Below are 21,626 nucleotides of genomic sequence, written 5' to 3'. Positions count from 1 at the left end.
TGGCCTTCACAGTCTCTCAGGGTGGATTCAAGGGTTGTGTTGCCTGCTGGTTAGCCCTCTGGTATTGTTTACCTGCCATGTTGTCTGTAGTTTAACTGGGATGGGGGATGGTCTTGTGACATTTAATAAAAACGTACCTTGTTAATAGCAGTAGCATTCTTCTTATGGAATCATTCCTATTTTGTGTTTCTTTCTTTTTTAAAAAAAATTTTCGGGGTTTCACATGTGTGGTTGGGCTGTGGGTACTGGGGACTTTCTACCCCTTTCATGATACTTGGATAGGACAAACTTAGGCTCTTCCTAGAGCCATTGCTGCCACTTACTTGTCGCATTTTTGTGCTATAACTCCAGGTCCAGAAAGGTGGAAGAGGATGAATATGAAGATTCGTCATCAAACCAAAAGTGGGTCTTGGCTCCAAAATCCCAAGACACTGACGTGACTCTTATTCTCAACAAGCTGCTAAGAGAATATGATAAAAAGCTGAGGCCGGATATTGGAAGTGAGTGTTGTTTCTTGTTATTCTGATAGAAAAATATTCTGCAGTGATAGGTTTTAAAGGTTTTACTTTTGAGTAATTGTAAATTCCAAGAGGATGGCAAAGGCAGTACAGAAAGGTCTCTTGTACTTGTCACACAATAGATAACTTAGTGGGATCCCAAACCAGGAAACTGACATTGGTGCCATTCAGGAGCATGGCTCTGTGTCATTTTACCCCATGTAGGCTTATGTAACTATCCTTGAAATCAAGATACAGAACCCTCATCAAGCGAAAGTGGATCTTGTATTCCCCTTGCTATCCCTTTACTGTCACATCTGCTTCCTTCCCCCCAATTTCTAACCATTGTCAGCCTCAAATTTGTTCAATTTGTTCTTTATTTACTTTTTATTTATTTACTTTTTGCCACTTTGAGAATGTTACATATATGGAATCATTGGCCTTTTGAGACTGGCTTTTTTTTTTTTTTTCCAGCAAAATGATTTTGAGATTCATTCAGGTTGTTACACCTGTCAGTAGTTTGTTCTTTTTTACTGCGGAATATTTGTTCATGGTATGAGTGTATCACAGCTTCTTTAGCCATTCATCTATTTGGGAACATTTTGATTGTTTCCTGTTTTTGTCTATTGCAAATAAAATGACTGAGCACATTTGTATACAGGTTTCTATGTGAGCATAAGATTGTATTTTCTGGGATAAATGCCCAGGAGTACGATTGCTGGGTTGTATGGCAGAGTATGTTTAATTGCTTAAGGCACCGTCTTATACACTATTTTTCGTTTCCACCAGCAATATCTGAGAGATCCAGTTTCTTTGTGTCCTCACCAGCAACTAGTATTTCCACTGTTTTTTATGTTAGCTGTTCTACTAGGTGTATATTTAATAGGTTGATATCTCATTGTTGTCTTAATTTGCATTACCCTAATTGTTAGTGATACTGAACTCCTCTTTTATTTATTTATTTTTTTTTCATCAGTATATCCTTCTCATTGAATTGTCTCTTCATCTTATTTGCCCTTTTAAAAATTGGATTATTTGGTCTTATTTTATTTTTTTACTGCTGAGATTGAGAATTCTCTATATATCCTAGGTATGATCCTTTATGTCAGATCCATAGCTTGCTTTTAATCCTTTTAATAGCATCTTTCACAGAGGAAAAGTTTTTAATATTGACAAAATCCAATTTTATTGATTTTTCTTTTATGGAGCATGCTTTTAGAGTATTGTCTAAGAATTCTGTATGAAGCCCTAGCTCTTGAAGATTTTCTCCTTTGTGTTCTTCTGAAAGTTTTATAATTTCATCCCTTACAGTTTAATTTGTTAACTGTTTTGATTTTTATATAAAATCAAAATGTAAGATTTAGATCTAATTTATTTTCCCCCACCCTCCATGGATGCCCAATTACTCCAGCACCATTTGTTGGAGAGACTATCCTTCCTTGACTGAATTGCTTTTATGAAGTTGTCAAAAATCAGCTGACTTGACTGGTGTGGGTTATTCCTGGTTCTTTGTTTCATTCTGTTTTATCTGTGTGTCTGTCACTCTGTCTATACCCACATTTTTTATTACCATAGCTGTATTATGTCTTCAAATTTTTCAAGTAATTCAACCTCTTCATTCCTCCTTTTCAACATTAACTCATCTTAACTTCTTATAGTTCATATGCTTTTCGATATAAATTTTAGAATAACTTTTTCTGTAACTACAGAAAAATTCTGCTGGGATTTGGTAAAAGTTTGTTAAGTGTAGGTATCAATCTGGAAAGAACTGGCATCTCTACTATGTTGCATCTTCCAATCCGTGCATATGATAGGTCTTTTCATTATTTAGACCTTCTTTATGTTCTTATATCATTATATCAGTGGTTTCTAGTTTTCAAGAGATATGTTCTGAATGTATTTTGTTAGATTTATGACAAAGTATTGTGTTTTGGAGTGATTGTGAATAGCACTGTATTTTCACATTTCATTTCGCCTGTGTTAGTTGCTAGTATAGTAAATACAATTGATTTTGGTATGTTGATGTGTTCTCTGACTTGCTGAACTTATTAGTAATAGAAGTTTGGGACTTTTTTTTGGTTTTGTTTTGGTAGGTTCCTTGGCATTTTCTATGTACACCATCATTGTCATCTGCAAATAGGGAGAGTGTTCATTCTTGCTCTCCAATCTGGGTATCTTTTACTTATTTTTTCTTGCCTGTTGCCCTGGCTAGAACTCCCAGCACTATGTTGAACAGCAGTGGTGTGAATGGACATCTCTGTCTTGTTCCAGATCTTGGGGCAAAGCCTTCAGTCTTTTCCCATGAAGTGTGGTATTAGCTGGCGGTATTTTGTACATGTTCTTTATCCACTTGAGAAAGTTCTGTCTATTCCTAGTTTTCTGATACATTAAAAAAAAGTTTCACGATACTTAAAAAATCATGAATGGGCCTTGAATTTCACCAAAGGCTTCCTTTTACTGCATCAGTTGGTATGATTATATGATTATTTCTTCAGTCTGTCAATACGGTGGATTATATTAATTGATTTTCAAATATTGAATCAGTATGGTATCCCTGGAGTAAATCCCACTTAGTCATGGTGTTTAATAATACTCTTTTAAGGCCGGGCGCGGTGGCTCAAGCCTGTAATCCCAGCACTTTGGGAGGCCGAGACGGGCGGATCACGAGGTCAGGAGATCGAGACCATCCCGGCTAACACAGCGAAACCCCGTCTCTACTAAAAATACAAAGAATTAGCCAGGCAAGGTGGCGGCGCCTGTAGTCCCAGCTACTCAGGTGGCTGAGGCAGGAGAATGGCATAAATCCGGGAGGCGGAGCTTGCAGTGAACTGAAATCCGGCCACCGCATTCCAGCCTGGGCAACAGAGCGAGACTCCGTCTCAAAAAAAAAAAAAAAAAAAAGTCTTTTAAAAACCTCCTTTTGTATATTGCTGAATTCTATTTGCTAATATTTTGTTAAGGATTTTTGCATTTCCGTGTTTAAGGGACTATTTTTTCAGTCTTGGGTAATAGGAGCTTTATACAATGGGTTGGGAAGTACTCCCTCATCTTCGGTTTTCTAGAAGAGATTATATAAGGGTTTGTGTTGATTCTTTAAATGTTTGATAAAATTCTCCAGTGATGCCCTCTGGGCCACGAGATTTCTTTTCTGGGAGTTTTTTTCATTTCCTTAGTAAGTCTATTCAAATGATCACTTTCATATTAAAGTTGTGGTGATTTTTTCAAGAAATTGATCCATTTCTTTTAAGTTGTCAAATTTATGTGTTTAGCATTGTTCATGATATTCCCTCATCATCTTTTGTGATGTCTGTAGGACCTCTAATAATATCCCTGCTTCATTTCTGATACTGGTAACTGGTGTCATCTTCCTTTTTTTGTCAGTCTTGCTAGAGGTTTATTTTATTGACCTTTTTAAAGAACCAACTTTTTGTGTGGTACTTTTTCTGTTATTTTTGTTCCCAATGACATCAGTTTTGCTTTTATACTTATTATTTCCTTTATTTTTCTTGCTTTGGGCTTATTTTGGTTTTCTTCTTTTTGAAGTAGAACTTAGAGTCTTTGATTTGAGACTATTATTTTCTTATGTAAGGAACTTTTCCTTTCTGTAATTCTTTAACTTCATCCCATGAATTTTGTTATGTCATATTTTCATTTTTATTCAGTTCAATGTGTTTTTAAATTTCCCTTGAAATTTTTTGCTTTAACTCATGAATTATTTAGAAGCCTGTTTCATAGGGGAACAGCAGACACTGGGGCCTATTTGAGGGTGGAGGATTGGAGGAGGGAAAGGATCAGGAAATATAACTAATGGGTACTTGGCTAATTACCTGAGTGATAAAATAATGTGTACAACAAACCTCCATGACATGAGTTTATCTATATAAGAAATCTGCACATGTACCCCTGAAGTTAAAATAAAAGTTTAAAAAAGAAACAAAAAAAACAAGCTTGGTCTCATAGAGAACTTTCATCCCAATAAGGACGTGATTTTTCAACTGAAAAACATTCCCAAATTTTACTCTTGAAGAGGGAGATCGATCATTGTGTTTTAGGTTTTGAAATGGAATTGTTTCCAAATTTTGACTTTTGTGAATAAAACTGCTGTGAACATTTCTGTACAAAAAAAGAGAAGTGTGTTTTTAGTTTCCAAGTACTTGGACATATTCCTATTGTATGTTACAGATTTCTAACCTGATTCCACTATGATCAGAGAATATACTCTGTATGAGTTTAATTCTTTTAAATGTGTTAATGTTTGATTTGCCATCCAGGATATGGTCTATCTTGACAAATGCTCCATGGCCTTGAAAAGAGTATGTATCCCGCCATCAATGGATGGACTGGATCCTGTTGTCTGAATGTGTTGTTCAGTTCTATATCCTTGCCTATTTTCTGTCTAGTTTTCTATGGATTATTTGAATAGATTGACAATTGATAGATCAAAAAGTAGATTCTGACCCAAGAGAGGAGTGGTATATTTGGCCAGGAGGGAAGTGGCACATACAATTGCTGGTACAGGCACTCACAGGCCTTGTGGTGACCGTAAGAGGAAGGGGGGATTGCAGCAGACACACCATCGGTGGGATGTGCCTGACTGTGGCTTGCTGTTTCTCTTCCGGGAGGCTCCACTGCCTGACAGCTTGCTAGTGCTCACACTGCTCAGGCACACTGTCCCTCCATTTTTCCAAGCCCAGGACTCCAGCATGTCTGTAGCAGGATCTAGAACTATGCTGGTTCCAATAGCCATAGAATTTCAAAATTCATGTGTGTAGTGTGCGAGACTGTGAAGATGCGTGTCTAGTGCAGTGTTGGAGAAATGTCGTCCTTCATGCCTCAGTCGCCTCTCCTGTGCAATGAAGGAGAGGGACTAAAATGACTTTTAACTTTCCTTCCAGCTTTAAAATATTTAGTCAGTGAGTGATATATCTAAATTCCCATTGCACAAGTTCACAAATTCAATTGTCATCATGGTGTTTGCATCCTAATTAGATAGAAAATCTTTCCAGTGTGAAAAGTGTGTGGCAATTCTGCATTTATATGGAAAGAGATGCTTTAGAATATGTTACCAGTTTCCTCCTTGATTGTCAGATGCTGCTCAGTCAGAGAGCAAAGATACACAAGACTGGTTCCTTGCCTCTCTGGATAAGCTAAGTCCAGTTGGAAGTTCATGTATCCTGTGGTAGGCTACAGGGAAGCATCTTCCTCGTGGTATCACTGGACACCCTGTGGGTCCCCTGAGGTAGAAAATTGCAAATGGGGGGACAGTGGGTGAGCTCCAACCCACTGTCTTCAAACCCAGATCTCTCTGGCTCTACAGCAAGATGATTTGACCATTGCATTATGTGTAGAAAACTCAAGGCAAGCCTATTCAAAAATATTCCCCGCACCCCGGCAATGGAGCGCTTGCAAGAAGATATACCAAGGTGCTGCCATGTGCAACAGGCAAGCGAAATTCACAGTCCTAGAGATTTTATTTTTCCATTGTGTACACAAGGAATTGTGAATTTCCCAAATAAAACAGCATATGTATACACCAAGAGCAAGTGTTCATTTCAAAGAAGGCAACTCCCCTAAAGCATCCTGTCATTTAGTCCTCATAAGTCATCATCACAGGTGAGAACATGCTCTGTGCTTTGTGAGTGAAAAGATTTTTAACAAACAACTAAACATAAAGTCAGGAGGCAGGATGCTCCTCTTTGGTTTCGTGACTTTAACGTTCCACAGTGAACACTGTCCGGTCCTTGGGGCAGCAGAGGGGGCTGATGAAAGCACCCATGATCACTGGGACAAATTACGACTTGTCTTCCTGTCTCATTTAAATCCTAAATCACAACTGATTGGCAGAACCCAGCAACTTGATGATATTCAATCAGAAAACAGAGTCACTGCCCGAGAACAGCTCTTCTCGTAAAAGATGCTGAATTAGAAACCATTTTCTTTCATGGCTCAGAAGGGCTCTGCTTTAAAAGAGAACTTCCTATAAACATCTGAATCCCTTTTCTTTTCTCATGACTTTCTTTTCTTCCCAATCTAGCCAATTTCATTTGCTGTAACCATCAGGCCTTCTCATCCCTCATCAAGGTGCCGTGAACTCATATGTACATAATGTGCTGTACATAGATTCACTGTTAGTTCGTGGGAGAGGCCAGCTCATCGCTCACCTCCTTTACATCCCCGTCCCTGGCACACCTTGGGAGCCCCCGAGAGGCTCTCCATATTTGCATTCTTCTGATGGCGAGAGACGAGAGAAGGGGAGTCTCCAGATAGCACTTAGGAGTAGATAGTAGAAAGTAGGCTCCCACTTTCGTCTAAATTAACCTCTTTAATTTGAAACTCTTGAAAGTTGCACTTTGCTTCTCAGATAAAGACCAAGCCCCTTAAAATGACATAAAGATGGAAGGCTGAAGCAGGAAGATTACTTGAGCCCAGGAGTTCGAGACCAGCCTGATCAACATAGAGACCTTGTCTCTACAGAAAAAAAAAAAAAAAAAAGAAAGAAAGAAAAAGAAAAACAAAATTAGCCAGGTGTGGTGGCACACGCCTGTGGTCCCAGCTACTTGGGAGGCTGAGGCAGGAGCATGGCTTGAGTCCAGGAGTTCAAGGCTGCAGTGAGCTATGACTGCACCACTGCACTCCAGCCTGGGAGATGGTGCAAGAACCTGTCTCTAAAAGGAAAATAATTTTGAAAAGACATAAAGAGACAAGCCTCAAGCCTCAAACTATTATCTGTTTCTTTTCTGCTTCTTCACTACCATTTCCTGACTCTGTGAATCACGTGCTTCTTCACTACCATTTCCTGACTCTGTGAATCACGTGCCCAGTACTTCAGGGACACTAGACCTCCTGTTTTCTCCGTCTGGACCCTTGATTTTGCTGCTGTCCTGGCCCGTTCCCCCCTCTCCCCGCCCCTGCCCCCGTCTGTGCTGAGCTCATACCATGCTTGTCTTGGAGCCTCGTTGTCGCCCCCTACAGGAAGCCCTCCCTCATTTCGTGTCCCTTCCCCACCTCCCCACTGCGGTGCTGAGTTTCTCCTAGCATCAGTGTTTTCATCTTTGAAACGAGGATAATACATTTTGAAGGACTGTCTTGAGGATAATGTGGTATGGTGTGACCGTGAACAGTTTCTACAACATTGTTGTGTACTTTCCACAGTGTACAGCTGAGGACTGGTCTTTTTTTCCCCCTAGGGTGCTGTTTCCAATTCCTAACTATAGAGGCATCCATGTATGTTGGCATCTCCCAGCATACGTGGTCCAGCTCCTGCACAGCGATCCATCATCAGGAAACAATTGTGTATCACTGTTATTTTTAACAACAAATAGATGGGATTTAATAGACTCGTTCGTTCATGTTGCATGGAAGTAACAAATCTGCATGGAATCCTCTAATTAGTTTTCATAATCTGAATTCTGATCATTATGTTTTAAAAATAATGACTACTCTCCTAGACGTTATTTCTTCTCAACTAACTTCTAAACTATGGATGTATCTGTTTTAGTTCCCCTTCTTTATCCATCGCTTTAAGTAATGCTTCAGTCCTGTCCTTAGCTGGTTCAGGGTGATGTAGGGTATCATTTATGTCAGAACAGATCTTGTCACGTGAGCTGGGAAAGGCTGGTGGAGGATAAACCTTTTAATAAGAAAATCGCGAAAAGGAAGAGAAATGACCTAAGTGAATTTCACTTCCTTCGGGGTTTCAAGAAAGTTGAACCACTCTCCTGAAAACAGATGATTAGGGAATACAGATTCCATCCCCAGGATGTGGGCAATCAATCTGTGCCAAATATGGTCGTGCCGGGAAAAATAAAAGGTTATATATTGGCTTTTAAAGGTGGATAGACACACTTTGTGGAGTCCTGGGCGATGCTGACCGATGGGTTCGCTGAATCCAGGCAAAACATCTGAATCATCTTCTCTTGGCTGTATCAATGACTAGAGGGCTTCCTCGGGTGTTTGCATATCTGAACTTCTGTTCCAGGCTTTTCTAAAATGCATTTTCCCTGTTCAGTTGAAACTTCTGCTAAATATGGCATAAGAATATTCAGTATGTGCTGAAGCTGGTTGCATGGTGAGGAGGTGAGGTGTGTATGGCTGCAGCCCATGGCAGGAGACCCCAGCCTCCTCCACTGCTGTGGCTGCCCACACACCCAACCTGGGCAGAAGCACTGGAGGAGGGTGCCACCAGGGCTTGCTTTCTTCCAGCTTTCCAGGCTGGACATGACACCGGGCACCGACTCAGGACAGCTGAGGTGATGCAGACAACTCCCTGCTGGGTAGTGCGAGAGGAATCCCTGCCCATTCCTGGGGAGGAAGGGAAAACAGAAAATGACCGAAGAGTGGGGCTGTGTCCCCCAAATGGGTCAGGAGTTAGTTTTGTTGCAGATACTAGGTTTTAAAACAACTAAAAGCAATAAAGTGTGGGCCTTGAAGGATAATTTTTAAACGAGCCTTTTTATGCAGCTCCTTGATGTCTTTCAGTGAAAAATTATAAGCACAGTTGAGTTGCCATAGAACTCTAGGCTGGGAGCTGAAGGAGCACCGGTCACAGGTGGGCCACCTCCGAGAGGACTGGATTAGCCAGCAGAAGGCAGACGAAGCCCCCCCACCTACATTTTTCTGAGCTGGTCTTGGTGTAAATGGAATAACCTCGCCATGCCCCGCCACAGGGTTTTGAGAGATTAGATTGGAACGCCCTGTTTGAGTGAATTTCGGAGTGTGTGAAGGGCCATACAAAGCACCTGATGTATGATTAAGATATTATGATAATTAAGGCATACAACAGCCCTTCATCCTGATTGTTTCCGTATTTTAAGAAAAATAGGAGACACAATGTTTTAATCCAAAGGAGTAAAGTACAAATGCCGCAGGGTAGGTGAAGGAAGTGGGAGTTGGAGGTAGAGTGTGGGATATTTTGAGGTCCCTCAATCCACTGTGTCCTGATGACTCACCATCTAGGTGCTCCAGGCTGGTGGCTGCTTTCTGGACCACGTTCTGACTCAGTGAGTCAAACCAACCTTTTCCTTCTCCATGCACATCTGGTAACTGCGTCAGCTGTTCAAGTAGTTCAGCCTGGCCAGTCCTCACCTGAAATCCACAGCCCACCGTGCAGACCAATGACTTGTCATTTACCAGCAATTACTGTATATCCAGAAAATAATTCAAATGTATTCACTCCACTCTCGGAACAGATGTAGGAGGAGAGGAAACAGACATTCTTAATTGCTGTGCTTGAAGTAAAAGCTATTACTGTAGAGTTGGTTAACTGATTCTCTCACAAAGTTAATTCAAATGCATAAGGGAGGTGGAGAATAAATTCTGTTCAGAAATTATACCTGTCATCTCCAGGAGAGACTAAGTAGACATCCAGAGGCCGCCGGGTTAAGACCTCCGCTTACCACAGGTTGGCGGCTGAACTTTCCCTGCCTCTTCCTTACCACGTTGGACAGTTGACCCTTCACACACACACCTGAGTACCTGGGATTGCACCTTGCCCCTCCTATCGCGGTAGGGGCTCCGTGAGACAGTGCTGTGTTGGAGCCCACCCATGCACTTCACAGTTCGTTAAAAATATGTGCTGGTTTTCAAAAATAGGGAATATATAATGAGGTTTCAGCATAGAAGTATTTTATTTTTTCTTATATGCTGTTTGGCAAATAACTCAGGTGACATGTCCTGAAGTATAATCTAGTGACTGGTCTTGATTTGAATATTCAGCTCAGTTCATAGAATAACAAATGGTCTGTTTCTTATGTTTATTCATTACTGCTCCAGGAATTGAGCAGTGTGGATTAGAAAGTGTTTGAGTGGGAAAAGATCTGGACTCACATAATGAGTTCTGCCACCACTTACCAGCAGGTTTCAGAGTGAAAGAGACAGCCTCACTGGCCCATGGGTTTCTGTCTCTAAATGAGATAATTAAACTATCCAAGTCCTGCTCTAAGAATTACAGGTAATGCACTTTGGGAGACCTAGGCGGGCGGATCACAAGGTCAGGAGAACGAGACCATCCTGGCGAACACAGTGAAACCCCGTCTCTACTAAAAATGCAAAAAAAATGGCTGGGCGTGGTGGCGGACGCCTGTAGTCCCAGCTACTCAGGAGGCTGAGGCAGGAGAATGGCCTGAACCCGGGAGGCGGAGCTTGCAGTGAGCTGAGATCGCACCACTGCACTCCAGCCTGGGCGACTGAGCGAGACTCTGTCTCACAAAAAAAATAAAGAGAAAAAAGAAAAAAAAAGAATTCCAGGTGATAGTACCTGGCCCATAATTCATAAGGTGGCAGGCGGTGGCAGGTGCCTTGCATACTTCCCAACGCCACACACTGCTTTTTCGGGTTGGTTTATGTGTACCGGAATAGAGCCTTTAGACAACTTGACTGTCCTAAATGCTTTGTCTTACTGTTTAAAAGTCAGCTGTCTGACTTTCATCAGTCCGTTATTAACATCCCTATCCAAGACATCTTACAGATACTGTGATCAAGTATTACTGTGCCTATACTGATCAGATTATTGTTCTCATAACCCATAGTTCAAGGACCAATGTAGACGGAGAGATCGTAGTTTCCTAGGATATCATGGTTTGAAGGGATTCTAAAGGACATCTAGTCCAACAGTTCACAAACCCGGCATTGCGTCGGATCCACCCGAAGAGCTAGAAGTCAGAGCCCAACCCCAAGAATTACTGAATCGGAATAGTTATTCTGTTTTCTAGTTCCTTGATTTCCACTTTGATACACTGTTCTTCTGCTTACTTTGTGTTTCATGCATTGTTTTTCTAGTTTTTAGGTGGAAGATGAAGGCGTTGATTTGAGATGTTCTTTTCTAATTTTCATATTTAGTGTCATTAATTTTCTCCTGTGTATTACCTTATTAGCATCCTACAGATTTCAGTGTTTTAATTTCACTTACATTCAATAAAAAATAGCTCCTAATTTTCCTTTTGATGTCTTTTTTGACCAATGGAGTATTTAGATGTGTGGTATTTGTTTCAAATACTTGAGGTTATTCCAGATATCATTCCGTTATTGATTTCTAATTTAATTACACTGTGCTCAAAGAACATACTCTGAATAACATAAATCCTTTTAAGCTTATTGAGAGCTGTTTTATGGCACAGACTATGGTCGCTCATGCTGTGTACTTGGAAACAATGTATATTCCACCGTTGTTAGCCTGAGTGTTTCATAAATTAGACAAATTAGGTGAAGTTGGTTTGTACTTTAGTTGAAGTCTACTTGCTGCTTTTCTATTTCTATTAGTTATTGAGAGTGAGATTTTGATATTTCTAGCAATAACTGTAGCTGTATTTTTATTTCGTTCTATCAGTGTTTGAGTCATGAATTTTGAAGCCTTGTTACGAGGGGTAAATGCATTTAGGATTTTTATGTTTTCTTAATTAATTGACCACTTTATCATTGTGTAATGAAAGTCTTTATACCTAGCAATATTCTTTGCTATGAAATCTCCTTTGTCAGATGTTAAAATAGCCACTTCAGCTTTTCTTTGACTAGTGTTAGTATGGTATATACATCTTTCCATCCTTTTACTTTTAACCTATGTTTGTCTTTATGTTTAAAATGCGTTTCTTGCAGATGACATATTGGTGAATCTTGCCTTTAAAAAAAAAACCCCAATCTAACAATCTCTGCCTTTAAATTGGAGTCTTTAGAGCATTTATATTTACTGTTGCTATTGATGTAGTTCGATTTCAGTTTACGATCTTTTTATTTGTTTTCTGTTGGTCCTGTCTCTTTTTTTTGCTCCTTTCCCCTCTTTTTTGATTGTCTTCCTTTATTTTCCTAATAGCCATAACTACAATTTTATATTGTTATTTTAGTGGTTGCATTAAAGATTTATAGTATTGTATACGTTTTTAACTTATAACAGTCTCCCTTCAATTACTATTATACCCTTTCAATATGGCTGAAAATATTTTTGCCTGTGTGAAAACACCTTCGTTGAAATATAATTTGTATGCCATAAAATTCATCCAATTATAGTGCACAATCCAGCGGCTTTTAGTATATTCACAATATTGTGCAGCCGTAATTTAGGCTTAGAACATCTTCATCTCTGCAAAAAGGAGAAAGCTACTCACTTAGGGGTAGTCACTCCACATTATCCTTGCCACTCCTCTTTGAGCCCTTGGTAACCAATAACCTAATTTCTGTCACTATAAATTTGCCTGTAATGTACTTTTGATGTAAATGGAACCATTAGAATATGTGACAGGTTTCTTAAATGTTTTCAAGGTTTATTAATGTGATAGCCTGTATCAGTACTTCTTTCATCTTATTCTCTTAGTTGCCAAATCATATTCTATTATATGGCTGTGTTTTGTTTGTCTCTTCATCAGTTAATACTGATAACATTAAATAGGCATTTTGATTGTTTTTCACTAGTGGATATTCGGAATAATGATGCCGTGAATATATATGTATAAGTTTTACATGGATAAATGTTCTTGTTTTTCTTAGATAGACATGTAAGAGTGGAATTGCTGTTTAGTTTTTGACCAATTTTATTTAACTTTTTTATTTTTAATTTTTGTGGGTACATAGTAGGTATTTATGCTTATGAGGTGCATGAGACATTTTGGTACAAGCATGCAGTGCATAATAATCGCATCAAGGAAAATTGGGTATCCATCCCCTCAAGCATTTATCTTTTGTGTAACAAACAATTCAGTTATATGCTTTTAGTTATTTTAAAATGTAAAATTAAATTATTTTTGACCATAGTTCCCCTACTGTGCTATCAGATACTAGGTCTTGTTCATTCTTTCTAACTATTCTTTTCTATTCATTAACCATCCCCACCTCCCCACACCATCCTCACTACCCTTCCCAGCCTCTGGTAACCATCCTTCTAGTCTCTATGTCCATGAATTCAATCGTTTTGATTTTAGATCCCACAAATGAGAGCCTGCAATGTTTGTCTTTCTGTGCCTGACTTTATTTCACTTAATGATCTCCAGTTCTGTCTATGGCATTGCAGATGACAGGATCTCATTTCACTTAATGATCTCCAGTTCTGTCTATGGCATTGCGAATGACAGGATCTCATTTTTTAATAGCTGAATAGTATTCCATTATGTATATGCACTGCACTTTCTTTATCCATTCATCTGTTGATGGACACTTAGGTTGCTACCAAATCTTGGCTGTTGTGAACTGTGCTGCAATGCAATGAACATCAGAATGAAGATATCTCTTCCATATACTGATTTCCTTTATTTTGGGTATATACCCAGCAGTAGAATTGCTGGATCATATGGTAGCTCTGTTTTTAGTTTTTTGAAGCACTTCCAAAATGTTCTTTATAGTGATTTATTAATCTACATTTCCACCAACAGTGTACAAAGGTTCCCTTTCCTCTACATCCTTGCCAGCATTTGTTATTGCTTGATTTTTGGATAAAAGCCATTTTAATTGGGGTGAGATGATATCTCATAGTTTTGATTTGCATTTCTCTGATGATCAGTGATGTTGAGCATCTTCTCATATGCCTGTTTGCCATTTGTATATCTTCTTTTGAGATATGTCTATTCGAATATTTTGCCCATTTAAAAATCAGATTATTACATTTTTTTCCTATAAATTGTGCGAACTCATTATGTATTCTGGTTATTAATCTCTTGTCAGATGGGTAGTTTGCAAATATTTTCTCACATCCTTGAGTTGTCTCTTTACTTTGTTCATTGTTGATTGTTTCTTTTACTATGCAGAAGCTTTTTATTTTTATTTTTTTATTTTTATTTTTATTAGTTTTTTTATGCAGCTTTTTAATGTGACATGATCTCATTTGTCCATTTTTGTTTTGGTTACCTTGTTTGTGGGCTGTTAATCAGGAAACTTTTGTTCAGACCAGTGTCCTGGAGAGTTTCCCCTGTGTTTTCTTGTAGTACTTTTAGTAATTTTGTATTTTGAGGTCTCAGATTTAAGCCTTTAATCCATTGTGATTTTTTTCTTTTTTTAGACAGAGTCTCGCTCTGTCACCCAGGCTGGAGTGCAGTGGTATGATCTTGGCTCACTGAAACTTCTGCCTCCTGGGTTCAAGCAATTCTTTTGCCTCTCCTGAGTAGCTGGGACTACAGGTGTGCGCCACTATGTCTGGCTAATTTTTGTATTTTCAGTAGAGACAGGGTTTCATCGTGTTGGCCAGGCTGATCTTGAACTCCTGACCTCATGATCCGCCCACCTCGGCCTCTCACAGTGCTGGGATTACATTATGTGATTTTTGTTAAGGCAAGCGATGGGGCCAAGTTTCATTCTTCTGCATATGATTATCGAGTTTTCATAGCACCATTTATTGAAGACACTCTTTCTCCCAGTGTATATTCTCAGCATCTTTGTCAAAAGTGAGTTCACTGTAGGTGTATGGATTTGTTTCCAGGCCCTCTATTCTGTTCCATTGGTCTATGTGTCTGTTTTGTATGCCATTGCCATTCTGTTTTGGCTACTGTAGCCTTGTAATGTAATTTGAAGTCAGGTAATATGATTTGTTCTTTTTTTTTTTTTTTTTTTTTTTTTTTGCCCAAGAGAGCTTTTACTGTTTTGGGTCTTCTGTGATTCCATATACATTTTAGGATAGTTTTTTTTTGTTGTTGTTTCTGTGAAAACTGTCATTGGTATTTTGATAGGGATTGCATTGAATTTGTAGATTCCTTTGGATAGTATAGACATTTTAACAATATTGATTCTTCCAATCCATGAACATAAAATGTCTTTCCATTTTTTGGTATCCTCTTCAGTTTTTTCATCAGTGTTTTATAGTTTTTATTACAGAGATCTTTCACATCTTTTGTTAATTCCTGGTTATTTAATTTTATGTGTAGCTATTGTAAGTGGGATTATTTTTAAAATTTCTTTTTTATATTGTTCACTTGGCATATAGAGATGCTACTGATTTTTGTATGTCAAACTGTATCCTGCAACTTAACTGAACTTGTCAGTTCTGATAGTTTTCTTGTGGAATCTTTAGTTTTTTTCCAAATATAAGGTCGTATCATCTTTACACAAGGATAATTTGATGACTTCTTTTGTAATTTGGATGTTTTTATTTCTTTCTCTTCTCTGATTGCTTTAGGTAGGACTTCAGGTACTATGTAGAATAACAGCGGTGTAAGTAGGCATTGTTGTCGTGTTCCAGATCTTAGAGAAAAGGCTATCAGTTTTTTCCCCATTCAGTATGATACTAGCTGTGGGTCTGTCATATACAGCTTTTATTATGTTGAGATATGTTCCTTCTACACCCGGTTTTTTGAGGGTTATCATGTAGTGATATTAAACTTTATCAAAAGCTTTTTTCAGCATGAAGTGATCATATGTTTTTTGTCATTTGTTCTGTTGATATGATATATCACACTGATTGATTTGTGTATGTTGAACCCTCCTTGCATTCCTGGGACAAATCCCTCTTGGACATGATGAGTGATCTTTTAAAATTATTGTTGAATTCTGTTTGTTTGTATTTTGTTGAGTATTTTTGCATCAATATCCATCAGATATTGCCTGTAGTTTTCTTTTTTTTATATTTCTTTATCTGGTTTTGGTATCAGGGTAATATTGACTTCATAGAGTGAACTTGAAAGTATCCCTTCCTCTATTTTTAGGAACAGTTTGAGTAGGATTGCTATTAGTTATTTGAATATTTGGTAGAATTCAGCAGTAAAGACATCAGTTCCCAGGCTTTTAGTTACTGGGATAATTTTTATTATGGCTTTGATCTTATTAATTGTTATGGGTCTGTTCAGGTTTTGGATTTCTTCATGGTTCAATCTTGGTAGGTTGTGTGTATCTAGGAATTTATTCATTTCTTCTAGATTTTCAAATTTATTCACATATAGTTGATCATAGTAGCCAGTAATGATCCTTTAAATTTCTGCATTATCGGTTGTAATGTCTCCTTCTTCATTTCCAGTGTTACTTATTTGGGTCATCTCTTTTTTTCTTAGTCTGGCTAAAGATTTGCCAATTTTGTTTATCTTTTCAAAGAAACCTAACTTTTTGTTTCATTGATTTTTTTTTGTATTGTTTTCACTTCAAATTCTTTTATATCTGCTCTGACCTTTGTTATTTCTTTTCTTCTACTCATTTTGAGTTTGGCTTGCTTTTGATTTTCTAGTTGTTTAGAGACACATCACTAGGTTACATATTTGAAATTTTTCTTCCTTTTCAATATAGGCACTTACAGCTATAAATTTCCTTCTTGGTACTACTTTTGCTGTTTCCCATAGACTTTGGTATGTTGTGTTTCCATTCTCATTTGGTTCAAGAAGTTTTTCAATTTTCTTCTTAATTTTCTCATTGACCCACTAGTCATTCAGGGCCATATTGTTTCATTTCCATTTGTTTATATAGTTTTCAAAATTCCTCTTGTTATTATTTATAGTTTTATTTCATTGCAGTTAGAAAACATGTTTGATATTATTTTAATTTTTTTGAATGTTTTAAGACATGTTTTGTGACATAACATATGGTATACCCTTGAGCATGATCCATATGTTGAGGGGAAAAATGTGTTTTCTGCAGCCATTGAACGTAATGTTCTGTAAATATCTATTAGGTCCATTTGTTCTATAGTGCAGATTAGGATGAGCGTTTCTTTGTTGATTTTCTGTCTGGGAGATCTTTCAAGTGTTGAAAGTGGGGCGTTGAAGTCTCCAGCTGTTGTGCTATTGACTGTTTCTCTCTTTAGCTCTAATAATATTTGCTGTATTTATCTGTGTGCACCAGTGTTGGGTGTATACTTATTTAAAATTATTATATCCTCTTGCTGAATTGAACCTTTATCATTGATAATGATCCTTTTTGTCTCTTCTTCCAGTTTTTGTCTTGAAATCTGTTTTGTCTGAGACAGCTACTCCTGCTGCTTTTTAGGTTTCCATTGGCATGGAATATCTTTTCCCATCCCTTTAGTTTCAACCTATGTGTGTCTTTATAGGTGAAGTGCATTTCTTGTAGGCAACAGATCAGATCATTGAGTCTTTTTTTTTTCATCCATTCAGCCCTCTGTGTCTTTTGATTGGAAAGTTTAGTCCATTTACATTAAATGTGATTATTGCTAAGTAGGGACTTACTTCTGTTTTGTTATTGGTATTCTCGGTTTTTTGCAGTCTTCCTTTCCTTCCTGTATTTCTTTTAGTGAGTGTGATTGTCTCTGGTGGTTTGCTTTAATTTCTTTCTGTGTATTTATGTTTTTTGATTTGAGGTTACCATGAGGCTTACAAATACTCTTATAGCTGATTATCTGAAACTGATGATAACTTACCACTGGTTGTAAAAAAATGCATGTGAAAAGAAAACTAATAAAAACTCTACACTTTAACCTTGCCCACTTTTTAATGTTTGTTTCTCTTTATGTCTTATTGTACTGTCTATGTCTTGAAAGGTTGTAGTTATTATTTTTTATTGGTTCATCATTTATTCTTTCTATTTAAGAGCAAGAGTGGTTTCAACACCACAGTTAGTGGTGTTATACTATTCTGTGTTTTCCCATGTGCTTGCTATTATCAGTGAGGTTTGTACCTTTAGATGGTGTCTTGCTCATTGATTGTTTATTTGTGTTCTTCATTTTCCATACTTTTGTTAATTTAGCAAATTTCCTTCTGTTATTGATTTCTAATATAACTCCATTGTGGCTGGAGAATAGACTTCACATGATTTCAGTCTTTTAGAATTTATTGAGGCTTGTTTTATGGCTTAGCATATGCTCTGTCCCCTAAAATGTTCTATGTGCACTTAAGAAAAATATTTATTTGGCTCTTATTGGATGGAGGGTTCTATAGAAGTCTGGTAAGTCTCATTGTTTTATAGTTTTGTTAAATCTTCTGTTTTCTTGCTGATCTTCTGTCTAATTGCTCTATTACTGAAAGTGGAGAATTGAAGTCTCCAATTATTGCATATTGAATTATCTGTTTCTCCTTTCAATTATGTCAGCTTTTTCTTTATGTTATTTTGGGTTGAGTTGTTAGGTACATAAGTATTTACATTTATTATATATCCCAATACATAGACTGTTTATCATTATGAAATATTTCTCTTTATTTCTAGTAGCATTTTCAATTTAAGGTGTATTTTATCTAATATTAGTATAGCTACTTTGTATCTTTTATGTTTGGTGTTTGCATTTTATATCTTTTTCCATCTTTTGTATTTTAAACTATTTGTATCTTTGAATTTGGAATGTGTCTCCCCTAGACAACATGGTGTTGGATCTTGTTTTTATACCCATTCTCATAATTTCTGCCCATTGTATTATTTAATCAATTTATCTTGAATATTATTGCTAATATGATTAGACTTAATCTGATGTTTTTCTTTTTTCTCTCTATATGTCTCAAATCTTTTTGTCCCTCTGTTTCTCATTTAACATCTTTTTTATGTTGTTTTTAAGTGGATGTTTTCTAGTAGAAAATTTTGGTTTAATGATTAAAAGCTCTTTTGGAATCAGCAAGGGAAGCCTACAACAGTAGGCTTGTCATTAGCAAGCCTATAGCAATATATATGTCACTGAAATTTTTGCTACTCTTAATGTATATCTTAGATTATACAAACTTAATTACAATTGAACATAGAAATTTACTCTAGATACCTCTGTTAATTCACCCCTTTTATGCTTTCATACATATTACATCTCAATATGTTACAAACCTAAAAATTTATTTTCACATTAGTTATACAACCTTATGTCTTTTTTATATGTACCATTTAAATAGCATATTTATTTATCATTTATGATATATCATGTCTTCCTATGAATTAGAGTTACCGTCTGGGGTCATTATCTGCTCCAATGCAGCTGTATTCCTACTCACATCCTTGAGCCATTATTATTAAATATGTTACTTGTCTTTTGTTATTGTTAGATATATGTAGTTAAATATATTTTATTATTGTTAAATATATTAGTTGTTATAGGCCCAACAATATAATTATATATAATTATATATATACTTTATAATGCAATTGCCTTTTAAGTTAATTTATGCAATTATATTGTCTTTTATGACAATCTATGTAGTTATCTTTATTAGGGATTTTTGGGTTTTTTGTGTGTAAATTTGTATTATTGTTTGTGGTCACTGGCTTTCAGCATACAGAACTTCCTTAGTGTTTCTTGTAATACAGGTGCGTTAGCAACACATTCTCTGTGTTTCCTTTCTTTTTTTTAATGTGGGAATTTTACATTTTTGAGAGAGAGTTTTTTTATATTAATCACTTTCAATATGCAGTCACATTGTCTTCTGGCTCCCATCGTTTTGATAATAAGTCAGCTGAACCTCTATTGTATGTCATCAGTTGTTTTTCTCTTGCGGCTTCCAAGATTTTCTCTTTGAGTTTCAACATCTTGACTGTGTTGTATCTGGGCATGAGTTTCTCTATGTTTTTCTTCCCTTGGAATTTCTGACCCTTTATTTAACCTCCTTCCTCTGGTAGGCCAATTATGTATATATAGGTGTATTTAATAGCACCATACATCTCTCTGAATCTCTGTTAGTTTTTCATCTTTCTTTTTTCTCTCTGTTTCAGATTTCACTCTCTCTATTGATTTATCCACACGTTTGATGATCCTTTCTTCAGCCAGCTCAAATCTACTGTTGAATCTCTCCTGTGAATTTTTCATTTTGATTATTGTACTTTTTCATTCTGGAATTTCCATTTGGTTCTTCTTATTATTTCTCTCTCTTTACTGATATTATCTATGTAATAAGATTTTGTTATCATATGTTCATTTAATTCTTTAGATATGGTTTCATTGAGTTCTTTGAACCCATTTAATTTGTAATGGCTCTTTTGACATCTTTATTAAGGGCAACATCTGGGACCCCCAAGAGCAGTTTCTGTTGCCTGCTGTTCTTTTTTCCTGTGTATGAATCATACTTCCCCATTTATTTGCATTTCTCATATTTCAAAAAAACTTTGACATTTGAAAAAATATATCATAACAATTCTAGATGATAATTCTCCATCCTTCCAACATTTACATTGATTTGTTTGCTCGTTGCTTTATTTGTTTAATAACTTACCTGTATTAATTCCAAGAAGTCTGCTTCCCCCAGAGAAGGCAACTTCAGATGTATTTGCTCAAATTTCTTCCTCCTTATATTCATTTTTTAGCCTACTTACCTAGTGTTGCCTCTTGCCTAAGACAGCATTATCTTCTGCTTATTGGCCAATGTTTGTCCATAAGTCGCTTTAGCCAGTTACATTTTTCTTTTTCAGTGGATATCTGTGTGTCTTGGAGTCTATCACAATTTAGGAATTTTACATTTTGTCCCATGTTCAGCTAGGGACTAGTAGCTTGAATTTTTCCTTTTTCTAATTCCTGACACTTTACAGCCTTAGTTCCGTATAGTCTCTCAGACCATGAGAGATGCAAGTAATTGTATTTAAAGCCTAGTTCCCTTAGGAATTGCCTCTGGGTCCGGGTAACTTATTGTTCATCCAGTATTTGGTCAGCAGTTGTGTTTAAGCCCTAGTGAGATTTACAGTCTTTATTGATGTATTTGTGGCTTAGGAAATGTGTTCAGCCTACCTTGTGTTTTTCTCCGATTGCTCCTGGGTGAGTATAACTTAGTGCCTGTGCACGGAATTTCTGATGCCTAGTGTTGACTGTGATTCCAGGAGAGCTTTTTTGTAGTTGCTTCTTTCTCTGGTTCTGTCTGTTAAATTTCTGGTTACTCTACTGCTTTGTTTTTTGTTACTAGTATTGTAAATCTAAGAGCGGCTTCTCGATTGATCTTTATCAAGAGCTTCGTTGCTTTCAACAACAGATTTAGGCATGGAATTCTCCACACTTTGTTCCGAATGATGCCATCCTCCTTGTGAGGAGTTCTTAATCCTTATGGCGTTCTTCTTCTTCTGGGAAGAATCCCCACGCCGGTATATAATGCTGGGGTCTGGGACAGCAGCCCCTACTCCCGGAGTGATATCTCTGCTGCAACAGGCACTGGGGTGGTGCGGGGGGCAACCCCTGATCTTGGCTTGTTCTTTCTGGCATAGAACCGCCAAGGTGAGAGCACCTGGAATAAACTCCCCCTCACTATGAGGAAGGCCTTGGTGGAAAAAAAGAACATCAGTTCTCTAGACCATGCCCGGCTGGAATAGAACTTCTGAAAAATGGGGCTG

General features: G+C 37.3%; 1 protein-coding gene across 1 annotated transcript in view; it reads left to right on the top strand.

Annotated features, from left to right (window-relative positions):
- The window catches only part of LOC116272844, a 63,057-nt gene that overhangs the window by 11,638 nt on the left and 29,793 nt on the right, over nucleotides 1-21,626 (top strand). Inside the window, 1 exon segment of the mRNA XM_031661675.1 lies at nucleotides 352-500. Coding sequence (XP_031517535.1) covers nucleotides 352-500 — 149 coding nt within the window.

The sequence above is a fragment of the Papio anubis genome, unplaced genomic scaffold (genome assembly GCF_008728515.1).
Source record: "Papio anubis isolate 15944 unplaced genomic scaffold, Panubis1.0 scaffold225, whole genome shotgun sequence".
NCBI classification, from domain to species: Eukaryota; Metazoa; Chordata; class Mammalia; order Primates; family Cercopithecidae; genus Papio; species Papio anubis.
The sequence above is the reverse complement of the archived record's forward strand: the minus strand, read 5'-3'. Positions and strand labels throughout refer to the sequence as shown.